This window comes from Protobothrops mucrosquamatus, unplaced genomic scaffold (assembly GCF_001527695.2).
Source record: "Protobothrops mucrosquamatus isolate PMUCROS unplaced genomic scaffold, P.Mucros_1.0 scaffold24, whole genome shotgun sequence".
Lineage (NCBI taxonomy): Eukaryota > Metazoa > Chordata > Lepidosauria > Squamata > Viperidae > Protobothrops > Protobothrops mucrosquamatus.
Genome location: NW_015386409.1, coordinates 1,691,697 through 1,704,651, shown reverse-complemented (window position 1 = coordinate 1,704,651; position 12,955 = coordinate 1,691,697). Strand labels below are relative to the sequence as shown.

The 12,955-nt window shown below is 37.6% G+C and overlaps 1 protein-coding gene across 1 annotated transcript in view; it reads right to left on the bottom strand.

Annotated features, from left to right (window-relative positions):
• The window catches only part of RAB3B (RAB3B, member RAS oncogene family), a 42,191-nt gene that overhangs the window by 6,771 nt on the left and 22,465 nt on the right, over positions 1 to 12,955 (bottom strand). The window contains exon 2 of the mRNA XM_015810921.1: positions 3,262 to 3,380. Coding sequence (XP_015666407.1) covers positions 3,262 to 3,380 — 119 coding nt within the window. The remainder of the gene's footprint in view (positions 1 to 3,261; positions 3,381 to 12,955) is intronic.

Sequence of the window (12,955 nt, the reverse complement as noted above, 5' to 3'; positions counted from 1 at the left end):
ATTGAGAGAGAGAGAGACAAACACACACACACACACAAAGAGGAGAGGGGAACTGCTGGGGCCGGCCCGTATTGAAGAATATGGCCGAATTTACCCGGGCTGGCCGTATATCGGCGTATAACACGCACACATCATTTGCCCCCTATTTTCAGGGGGAAAAAGTGCGTGTTATACGCCGATAAATACGGTAATAAAAATAAGGCTAAGAAAATAAACAATAAAAATTAAAGGTTGAGCTCCCAACCATTTTCAACACACACATTCAGGCCAACAACTCATGGTTGGTTTTCTCTTTGGGACATGATAGTGGAGATGGGAGGAAAGATGCTAAGGAATCCAGCAGTTGCTGCCTTGAAATTATCCCCCATTAAATTGTATAAGAAAAGTAATCTGGTTGCTGCAGTACAGTAAAGACAGTGTACCTTATACCTATATACATTTCTCCTGTCTGAAGAGTGGGAAAAGCACAGTAACATGGCCATAAGAAAGAGCTCTTAGACAATTACTCTCTTATTACACAGAGATTTTCCCAGTTCTTGCATAATGAAAATACAGTCACCTATGTTGCCCTAAAATGTGTGAATGTAATTATGCAGTTTAAGCTGACAGATCCTTCCAATAATATTGCATGCTGTTCTGCTGACCTAGAAGCATGCTGTTAAACTCACTGATGGGGAATGTTTGACTCAATCTGACCGCATTAGAAGAGGGCAGTAGGCACATGATCCAAGCTGGCGCAGTGCAAATTTGCTACAAGAAGTAATATATTTCTCATTTTATGAAAAGACATAAATTAAAACCACTACTTGATGTGTGAAATAATTATCCCAGGGAGTGTGATTTAAAGAGCAAAGAGGCTGTCAGCTGCCTGGGAAGTGTTGCATCATCACAGAATTGCCATTGTTTTCTGACAACACTCCTGCAACACTGATAGCTGTCTGAAGACCAGAAAGACAATGGATGAATGTTCCCTATTACCATTTTCCCTGGGATCCCCCTATTGCCTTTTACATCCTCTGCTGTCAAAGAGAGAGGAGGACTTCTTGCTTAAAAATAATTATGCAGGAACCTTACCATGGAAATTATATATGTGAACTGAAGACAAACAAACCTAACCAAATTAGCATTTTGGGGTGCTAGAAGTGACTTACAAGGCTGATAGATTTTCATGTCCTCCTCACAGAATGCCATGGATCTGAAGGTATTTTGTATAATTTTATGCAGAACTACTCATAATTATATTATGATAATAATATGGAAAAGAACATCTAAGTCATCAAATCCAACAACTTACTCATGAAGAAATGCAGACTAAAACATCCCTAAGAAATGACTGTCTCCTCCTCGGAGAAAATCACTAGGTAATTGTTTCACTTAACGTTAGTCAGCCCCATTGATTTAAGAGGATTTCGTCTCTAATGAATGATGCAGTATTGCACTCAACTTCTACCCAGGCCTTTCTGCACCAAGAAATGGAGTTATGGGGGGGGGGAGAGGAATAGAGATAATTTTTGCATTTCAAACAGCTGTAAGTTATTTCAATCGCTTCTGTGAGATGGGCGGCCATGTAGATGTGATTAATATGTAAATAAGTTGAGATCAAAGTGAATAAAACCTAGATATATGTAAATTTGAAACAGCCATCTGCTGTTATCTATGATAAACAATATTTCACAGTATTCATGATACATTTCAAAATATGGATGTGATTGAGAACAAAAAAACTTTATTCCACGCATTTTATTGCAGTTGGAATCCTCATCCTGTTGATACCAATTGGACCACACATATCCTTCATAGCCCCTGCATGATTCTAATTTTTAAAACATTTGTTTTCAATTCTAAAATGGGAAAGTGGTAAACTCCAATCTCTAGTATTATCTTTATTTCCAGAAATGCTTTGGATTCCACATGGTACCATCAGTGTTCTCCATAAGTGAGAATGGCCAGTGGCTTTTTTTTTGCAAAGAAAAATGGCAAATATAGGGAGTCCTTGACTTAAGACCACAATTGAGCCCAAAATTTATGTTGCTAAGCGAGACATTTGTTAAGTGAGTTTTGCCCTTTTTTATGACTTTTCTTGCCACAGTTGTTAAGTGAATCTGGCTTCCCCATTGACTTTGCTTGTCAAAAGGGGATCATATGACCCCGGGACACTGCAACCATCATAAATGCGAGTCAGTTGCCACGTATCTGAATTTTGATCACGTGACCACGGGGATGCTGCAATAGTTGTAAGTGTAAAAAATGATCATAAGTCACAATTTTCAGTGTCATTGTAACTATGAACGGTCACAAAATGAACTGTGGTAAGTCGAGGACTACCTATATAAGCTTGGAATTACCAGAATCACCCTGAGGAAACAAGCTAGAGGGGAAGGATCACTTCTTGGAAGTGGATATTTTGAAGCTATCCGTGTCTATTCTGACAACCATTTAATTAAGATCAATCTGTGCAGAGTAACTGCCTGCTTGGATCTGAGTGCTTATTTTACTTATTTAGAGACTTTAAGGTTATCCTACTTGGTAGCTGAGTCTAGACTGAAAAGCATGCTTTGTCACCAAGTCTAGACATGTGGATACCTCTTAGAGGTTCTGAAATTTGGGGTTCATTTGCTCCATCTAAATCGAAAATGTATTCAAGTATATTGGACCACCGCCAAATGTTTTGAATCAGAATTATATTGATAGAAACGTTGTGGCAGTGTTTGAAGGCTGGACAACATACTGTCACACAGATGGTAAAATGATGTATAGCTTCTGGTAATGCAGACGCTCTCTGTATAATTAGAGTAGCTCTGAAATCTCATAAATAAACATTAGGCAGGACTGATTTTATTCATTGACATTGTGAAATGAACTTGAGTTGACAGTGAATGCCATTAGTAGAATATTTGGACTGCAAAATAGTTACAGGGGGAAAAAACCCCCCCGATGTGCATTAATGGAGCATCTTTGAGGACATTCAACCGTTCTACGCATATTTATCTGTTGCAATCAAGTTCCATTGTATTCTGTGGCAGTTCTTTCTGAGGACAGAATTGGACTGGAAATCTGAAATTATTAATGTACTCAATTGACAGCATCCAAGAAAATAATTAAATAAAGGGCATAAAATTAGATTAAAACGTTTGTTAAACAGCTGGATTTCATTTTCCTGTCTTACAGAATTTGGTGTGAGCTGATCTCAGACATGATTACCTTTACTAAAACTGGTTTTCGTTTTTTTTAAAAAAAGACATATTGTTGAACTGTTCCTACCAGTCTTGTATAGCATTGAAGGATTCTTCACAAGTAACATCATACATCAGGATGAATCCCATTGCTCCTCTGTAATAAGCGGTTGTGATGGTCCTGTACCTTTCTTGTCCAGCTGTATCCTAAGTAAAATAATATGTAAAAATAGTATGAGCTTTATGAGTTTTCCCTGGGCCTAATCCTATTGATAATATAGTAACCATTTCATGAGTTTGGTTTTTCTTCTACCAGAACATAGAGTTATCCAGTAAGGGGACTATTTTTCCTGAAATATGAAGTAAAATGTTATTCCTACTGGGAATTTATGAATTAGCCAAATAATAAAGATTGCATTGCATATTACCTTTATAACATCCCATTAATTTCTATTTAGAAAAATACAATTTTGGTCTGACTTGACGTATAGTCATCTTTATCATACTACGTTGTCTAATGTGCAAGTATCATAACCATACAATACAATAAAAAGCAACTTGTAAGTAAATCCAGCCATTAAATGGGCCTTCTGTGGATACCTTCCTATGATATATAGCCTATGGAAGGTACCAGTTTTCCCCAGTTTATTGCTCTTGCATAATGTAGGACCATAATTCCCATTAATTCCCAAACTGTGCTTTCATGGAATTGTAGTCCAGCACAACTGGTGCCCTCCAGGTGTTTAGGACTATAATTCTCATGAACCCATGATCTCTGACTATAAGGTATTATAAAGGGGGATTATTAGAAAATTGTAGTCTAGGTTGCTTCGCTATCTAGCCCACTACTCTCTGTTCTCAGGCTTTCCTTACAAACAGAAGGAGTCTAGTCACACTTTTCCCTCTGACAAATGTTATTAGCAAGCAAAACGTTTGCCAGATGCAGCTTATTTCATCAGATGCACAGAGTGACTTGTCTGAAAGAAATTATAACAAGTTAAAACCCCATTGTATTTGCTAAAATGTTTTGAAATAGTCTGAAATCTTTTGATATACAGGTACTCCTTGACTTTCGACCACAATGAGCCCAAAATTTATGTTGCTAAGTGAGACATTTAAGTGAGTTTGCCCCATTTTATGACATTTCTTGCCACAGTTGTTAAGTGAATTACTGTAGTTGTTAAGTTAGCAACTTGGTTGTTAAGTGAATCTGGCTTTCCCATTGACTTTACTTGTCAGAAGTTCGCAAAAGGTGATCACATGACTCTGGGACACTGCAACCATCATAAATATAAGTCAGTTGACAAGCGCCTGAATTTTTACCATGTGACCATGGGGCTACAGTAATGGTTGTAAGTGTGAGAAACAGTCATAAGTCCCTTTTTTCAGTGCTGCTGTAACTTCTAATAGTCATTAAACAAACTGTGGTAAACTGAGGATTACCTGGATTTCAGTTCATCAATCTCTTGCTCATTGGTGCCGTTAACGTTTTCATTTTTTCCCCAAAATGACCACTTTGAGATTTGCAACAGGGCGTCCTGGGTTTTGAAATGGTCCAATAGTACTTTGTCCTTGTTTTAAATCCTGTTATCAAGCTTGTGTCCATTAAGTCTTATGGGCAAAGTTTGTTCCATTTGTCCACTGTGCCTTGCTGTGCATCTGATGAAATGAACTGTAGCTCATGAAGCAGATTCCTTTCAATAAAATGTGTTAGGCAGAAAAGGTGCTTCCACACTAACATTTTATGTTACCATAGGCCAGTGATGGCGAACCTTTTAGAGACCGAGTGCCCAAACTGCAACCCAAAACCCACTTATGTATCGTTGGGTGCCGGTGGGTGTGGCCCACTGGGTGGGCGTGGCTGCGATGGTAACAGCAGACTGGGTGGGACTAAAAAGTTCAATCAATCAATTCCAACTTTTTTTTCCCGCGAGAAGTTGAAATTGATTGAACCTTTTTTTTTTTTTTGCACACGGTGGCGGAGGCCTAAAACGAAAAGGTTTTATAAAATCCAGCTAAAGGCCTAGGACTGGGGCGACGGTGCACGTGCCCACAAAGAGGGCTCTGCATGCCACCTCTGGCACCCGTGCCATAGGTTCACCACCACGGCCATAGGCTAACGTGGGTCTCTACCTACAGCAGCCTACGGCTACTCTGACTTGTTCCCACTACAGACATTTCAAAGTGTTTACAGTATAAAAACACATTCGCCTTTTAAAACGTTCTATTCGCAAAGCTTTCAGCAGCCGGTGAAAATATTAAACAGCAGCAGGGAAAGCAACAGTCTTATCTTTGAGGCACACACTTGGTATTACAGCAGCTTTTTTCCCTTGATGTGACCAATCTTCAGTCATATGGCAGTGTGCTGCTTCTCAATCTCAAATGTTTAAAAACGTCTCTGCATCAGACATGATTAATGGGAAAGTCTCCTCTTTCGCCTATCTACTCTAGGAAGATGTAACATTCTGAAAGGTTCTTATTGCTCAAATAACTTTAGCATGAAATTCACTAACTTGCAAAAGGGCTTCAGCGGAAGAAAATCTACTGGTACAAGCTATAATTCATCTCTACAGGAAATGACTTTCCTCTTACTTTAATTATAGTGAAATCCTTACATATGCATTTGGGTGTAAGTCCCATTAGCTGGATTCACACATTGTGGTAAATTATCTCTTTTTTAAAAAATCCTGATTTAATGAAATACACCATTGGCTACGTTCACACGTTTGGTACAACTGATAGTTTACAAATCACAAGGACTGAATTCATACATCTTGCAAAGAATAGGCAAACAAATCAAATTATAACTTACCCACAAACCAAATTCAAGGTACTTGCTTTTAGAAACACATTGAACTCAGAAGACAACAAGTGAAGCTATTTCAACATGATGGTAATGAAAGAGACAGGAACAGCTAGCCCTTGCACTGATGATGTTACCTAGTTTGCTAATAAAACGTCTACAAGGAAACAACCGAGCTCAGAGAGCACCAAGGACCCCACATTTCAACCCTGAGCTACAAATATTCTCTTCTACATCTACCCACCTGTGCAGCTATATTTTGGGTCAATTGCAAATTCTGACAATGTACTGCTATAGTCTGATCTTAAAGTTATCAAAGGAAACTCTTATTCCTTTTTTCCCCAGGTACGATCTGCTTGCTTTTTCAGACAAAGCTAATAGAGACAAAGTGCAATAGAAACTAGAAGGGACATTTAAAAATCTTTCTCATCCCTATGCTGTGGCAAGCAAAAAGCTAGATGCAGAAGGCCTTGAGGAATTGATGAGGAGGCCATTTTTTAATCTCTGGGGGAATGTGTGCAGTGTTTATCCTATTAAGCAACTTGAAACTTACACTAAACATATACAGGTTCAGGTAGAAGCTGCGTTCAATTTTATTGTTGCAAGACCCCTGGATAATTTAGGTGGTGGAACAGAGTCTCTAGATATGTGATATTTCTGATGCTGCACAAATGGCACTCTGCAACAACAAATACAGTCTGAACACCATGCAGAACAAGTGGCATGGCAAGCAAGGCATCCCTTTACATCCTGTTTCAGAGTGATATCCATCTTAGTGTTTTTTGCAGCAAGAAATTTTTCTGGCACTTAAAAGACAAAGTCACTTTTTATACAGAATGTATTAATCTGTCTATTTGGGAATGAAGGTATTTTTCTTTTATTTTCCTAAGTTAAAAGCCTAACACTTCATCTAAATTTACCTGCAGTTTTTGGCTTGTGTTACTGCATCCTATGGCAAGAAAATGACCAAGCAGCCATGTGGTGCATTGTATAGAAATAAAAGCCGTTCTTTCACTCAATACCTGTAAATTGTTTTTTTTTTTAAAAAAGTATTTTATATGGGAATGTTAAACAGTTGTTTGTTAAATCCTTTCTTGAAGTCTCTCGTGCTCAGAACCTTTTTCTGTGATATGAGTTCTTATCTCTCTCTTCTGACAAGAAAAAAACAACAAGATAAAGTTGGCATTTACAGGAGCAACCATGGTGATTGTTGTCAGAAAAAGAAAAATTGTCCTTTGAATAAACATTCTTTCCAGGGGTTGTTTTATGTTAACCTTGATCATCACACTCTGATTGTATGTACTGTGTTTCTAACACATGCAATATATGAAATTGTATCTACTGCCATTTTTATTATTTTTAATAGAGAGAGTTTTGGTATGCAACCTTTTTAAACATACTCATTTTTACATAACCCCCAAACTGTGTCACAAATATTTTGCGATGGTTCTTTATAATTATATGAATGACATGCCCATTTATACTGAATCTGTTCTGTCATATCACAGATATTAATTATTCAACCTACCTACTTACAGAGGTACAAAAGAATTCATTGTTTTCTAGACATGCTATGTACTTCATGCTAATTCACTTTAATTTGATATTGTATTAACAATCTGGTTACCAAAATAATTTCACCCATGTGAATTTTTGCCCATGTGGGTTAAAATTAACTTATGCCTTCTTGTGCTTGCTTCAGCAAAAAAGTGCAGACTGAATCTGCTATAAAACTGTACAATAATCCAGCTACTAAAATTTGTTATACAGAACTAATACCTCTGTAATTAGAAAAAGAAAAAAAAAACAGAAAACTGACTTTTCTCCATACAGATAGTTATTGATTAGTAGCCACAACTGGGGTCAGCAACTCGATTGATTAGTGCTGCAGCCACTGAGAAGAAAATCATTTGAATGCAATGGATTTATGATATCATTTCCCATTTAGTTGTTAAGGGAAGCATCACAAGATAGCAACTTACAATTTTACCTCCAGTTCTCCATTAACTCTACTTCTCACAAGCTGGTTGAAAAGCACACAAATGGTGATTATCTGACTGTGGGAGGGTGCAATGGTTGTAAATGCAAGGATTGATCATCAAGGTGGGGTTGTTTTTTTACAGTTGCAAAACAAGGCAGTCAGTAAGTGAGGATTATCTTATTTGCTGAAAAGAGGATCTATTTTATTTATGAATTATATTTTTATCTTGGGTTTATTATTTTTATAAACAACTTAAAGCAGTGAACATGCATAATAGTCTTTCCTCCTCCTATGTTACCCACAACAACAACCTTGTGAGGTGGGTTGGGCTGAGACAGAGGGACTGGCCCAAGGCCACCCACCCAGCTTTCATGCCTAAAGCAGGACTAGAACTCACAGTCTCTTGGTTTCTACTCCAACACCTTAACCATAACACCAAACTGTAATGAGTGGTGAATTAAAATGAATCAATCTCATTTTAATAATAAATATAAGGGAATCCTAAAATCCAGTAATTTGATGTGAATAGCCAGACACATAAACCAAATAGTTTAACAAAGCAAGAGTAAGCAGACATATAGGTTTCTTCCCATACAGTTTGACAATCCTTCAATTGTTAAAAGACACATATTCATAATAGTTTCATGCAAGTCAACCAATCTTATGCATTTATTTTTATTTATTTATAAGACTTATAATTTACGGCAAACATAAACAGACTCTTGATGACACGAAAATACCAAAAATATATAAAAATGCATTAAAAACTCAACAATATAATACTGGTGTTAAATCCCAAAAGCCCTTTGGAAAAAAAATTTTCAACTTTTTCCAAAAGGCTGACAATTTCAGGGACAATTAACCGGAGGCCATTCCAGAGAGCTGGTCCCATAATGGAAAAACAGACTTTCTGGATTCAGCTCTCCAACTTTCTGAAAATGGGGGACAGTCAAATGCTTCTTCCAGCATAACTGAAATGCTCAGGTACCAAGCCATACAGGGCTTTATAGGTTAAGACCAGCCCTTGAAATTTTACCCAGAATCTAGGAAGCCAGTGCAGGGCCTATAAGACAGGTAAGCATCAGTAAGCATCAAAGTTACTGCATTTTGCAGCACCAGAAGCTTCTAGGTGACTTTTAAAGCAGTCCCTTGTAAAGAACATTGTGACGAGGGCATGAGTCCTCATGCAACTGGTATATATAATAACTAAAGGAAGCAAATGTTTATATTTTAAAAGTACTTTGAAAGTCTCGTCATATCTCTTGAGTCTTTTTCTTTCCTAACCCTTTGTTTCTGCCCTGGCAAGTAAATACAGTTTCTTGTGATCAACTTTCCCAACTTTTTTTTCCGTTGGGAAAAAACAAAAATCACATCACTATTTTTCCATTAGGTGAAAGAATATTTAACCATAATGCTATGATGCCCTAAGCAGCTTACAGACCAGGTATTTAAAAGACAGTTTCTCCCAATACCAACCAACTTGTGAATTTAAGATTAGTTGAAGAAAAGGTCCTAATGTTAGTGGCATTGGTGTGTTCAGATCATGTGATGGCCATAAATAAGCCTTCTGAGTGGCATGGCTTCAATTACAGGTAGTCCACAACTTACCACCATTCATTTAGTGACCATTTGAAGTTAAAACGGCACAAAAAATGTTGACCTATGACCGTTTTTCACACTTATGACTGTTGCAGCATCCCTGTCATCACATGTTCAAAATTTGGATGCCTGGCAACAGGCAAGTATTTATGATGGTTGCAGTGTCCCACGGTCATGTGATCATTTTTTATGATCTTCTGATAAGCAAAGTCAATGGGAAGCCAGATTGACTTAACTACTGCAGTGATTCCCTTAACAATTGTGGCAAGAAAGGTCATAAAATGGGGCAAAACTCACTGAACAACTGTCTTGCTTAGCAACAGAAATGTTAGGCTCAATTGTGGTCATACGTCAAGGACTATCTATACACATCTTTCTTGAAGGATATTCACTTGGTCTTTGTTTTAAATAATGCAGGTACTTGTTATTGTTTCTATTGTGATGGTTTTATTTAAACCTTATTTATTCATTCTCTTGCAAACTGTTCTGGGAAGGTAGGAAGATAGGAAGATGGGTACAGAAACAACAAAAAATAGAACACCATTGAAGTCTTTATTAAAATTAAAGGAGGACTTTGATTATGCTCAGCTAAAACGTACAAAAGTAAGCAACAAAAAAAATATGATGATGGTCACTAGTCAACTACTGGTGTTTTTTATCCTGTAAAAAAGGAACATGATGAGTCAGTAACATGATTGGAAGAAAAAGAATATGAATCACTTCTAAAGCCACATTTTGATTTAATCTGCTAGAAGCAGTAAATTAACCCTCACCTCAACCAATTCTTTGGCAGAAGTGCTGAAGCTCTGCAGAGCTCAGTTTCCCAGATAACACTTCATTTTAAGATAAATTTCTATATATTTAATTCCTGTTCCCCAATAACATAGGAGAAAAAAAGCCTATATTACATTTCATGGTGTAATTATGCTCAATAACTGTGGCTTGTTCAATAACCATTGGCTCAGTGCAATGTAGGAATCCAATCATAATGGAAAGACCACTTGAAAGAGATGATCTAGTGCCAGATGATGGACTCCTCATGTTGTATGCCACTTAAAATGCTATTGAGGAAGAGCTGAGGACCTTTAAGTGTACTGATCTAGTTGCTAATATTGCGTGCAGGAAAAGAAAATTCAAAATTGCAAAGAGATAATTACAAAAGATCAGACTACTGCTAGCAAGCACAGCAACCAGTCTTAGAACTGACAGTGAGGATAATGACGTGGTGCATAGGGTCAATCAGCATTTTAAGATTGACTGTCAAAAGTAAAATAATCAGCTGCCAAGAAATATGCCACAAACTAGTACTTAGTAAAATAGGATTGAAGGCCTTGTGAAAGATACTCAGAGAAGTTGGGATATATCAGCAATATTACTTACAAAGATTACAGTCAAGCAGTCAAGCTTTCCCTGTAACGATCTATGGAAGTGAAAGTTGGAGTTTGAAGAAGCTGGATAGAAAGAGCATTAATGCTTTTGAACTTTGGTGTTGGAAGACTTCCGAGAATATCACGAATAGCCATGAAAACAAACAAATGGATCATTGAACAAACCAACCCCAGTTCTCACTCAACACAGAAATGACCAGGCTCAGATGATGCATCCAAAATATGACCTAGCTCTCTGGAGAAGTGTGTAATCCTAGGAAAAGTAGAAGGAAAGAGAGGGTACTAGCTGCAAGGTGGATGGATTCAATTATAGCAGTGATGGATGTACTGTTGGATGAACTAAGGGATAGTTGGAGAAGTTCATCTCGGGGGGAAAATGGTTGCTAAGAGCTGACACCAACTTGGTAGCACGTAATCAATGAAGAGAGTAAAAAAGATGATCTTGAGGAAGACCGGGGAGATGATTACCAGAGAGACCAGAAGGAAAACAGAGATTGTCCTTGACATATGGAAAATGTGCTCAAACATCTCAGGAAGATACCACTTGGTTATAAAAGAGGGAGGAGGAGAACCATCAAACTTGAAAGATTATGATACAATAGCTAAACTAAATCAAAGTAATCTTTAGCCTTCTATGGAATTTATTTCTTGGTCTGATCTGTCTCATACAGCTCACAATCCATCCATCATCCGTCCGTCCGTCCGTCCGTCCGTCCGTCCGTCAGTCCGTCAGTCAGTCAGTCAGTCAGTCAGTCAGTCAGTCAGTCAGTCATTTCTCATGATAATTTCATAGGGCTAGGGACAAATGTAGCTTGTACTAAATATAGCTAAATCTTATATTCTTTGCACATGGTCTTATTACATAAATAACGGTATGGAAAATAGGAAGTAGCAGAGTACATGCAGGAGATAGGCTATTTCACACATGATATCTTTCCATTAGTAAACAGCAGAGGCAGGATATCAATATAGTGAATATAGGCTTATTTTATTTTCAAGCTCTAAAAATCCACAATGTGCAGAAGGTACATGTAGAAACAGAAGAGTATAGAAATCTATGGTTTTTATGTATTTTTTATGATACAAAGAGGGAATGGAAAGAGCATCCTACTTTTGCCTGGTTAAGACTGAAAGGAGAACCTTTCAAATCATTTTAAATATTAAAAGGAAGAGTAAAAGGAAAAGAAAATGTGAATACAAGCCTTGTGTCACATCATTCTTATAATATTGATTATCTAGATAGAACTACCTGAATCTGGCCTGTCAGAGTTAGTGATCACAAAATAAAAAGCCACTTTTGTGTAGCCAGGTTTACTGATGGGTTCACACAATGCACCAAACTATAACTTATTTTTGTCTGCAAACACAATAGATGAGTTTATATAATACACTAAATCGCAAGCAAGCAAGCTCCATTCTGGTTTAGAGAGTTCCCTGAAGTAAACATATTACCAAGAATGTGGAATGATTCAAGTGTATTGCAATTATTTTTTCCCCAGTGTGATACATTTCCAATTTAGGTTCAGGTGATGTGTTTCTTTGAAGACAAAAGTGGTTTTATTATACACTCAGGTTTCTCCCTGAGATGGGTCATGAATCATTCCTGTATTGCAGAATGCAGGGGGGTAGCCTGGAAGATAGCAATATATTCTATTCAGTGAGCCAGAAGTCCATGGAAGGACTGCAGAGAGAACCTAGACCAATAGTAATAGTAGTAATAATAATAATAATAATAATAATAATAATAATAATAATAATAATAATAATAATAATAATAATAATAATAGTGTTGGAAGGGACCTTGGAGATCTTCTAGAGAGCAGCTGGAGGGCCAGCCGAACCGAATCCGACCGAACACAGGTAAGGACACATGTTAGATCCTACCTAGTGGCGATGAGGGTGGTTAGAACTAATTACTATTCCACTCTCATCGCGTCATCAGATAACCGCCCGGCCGCCCTCTTCAGGGTGACCCGCTCTCTCCTTCAATTGAGGGGAGGCGGGGACCCCC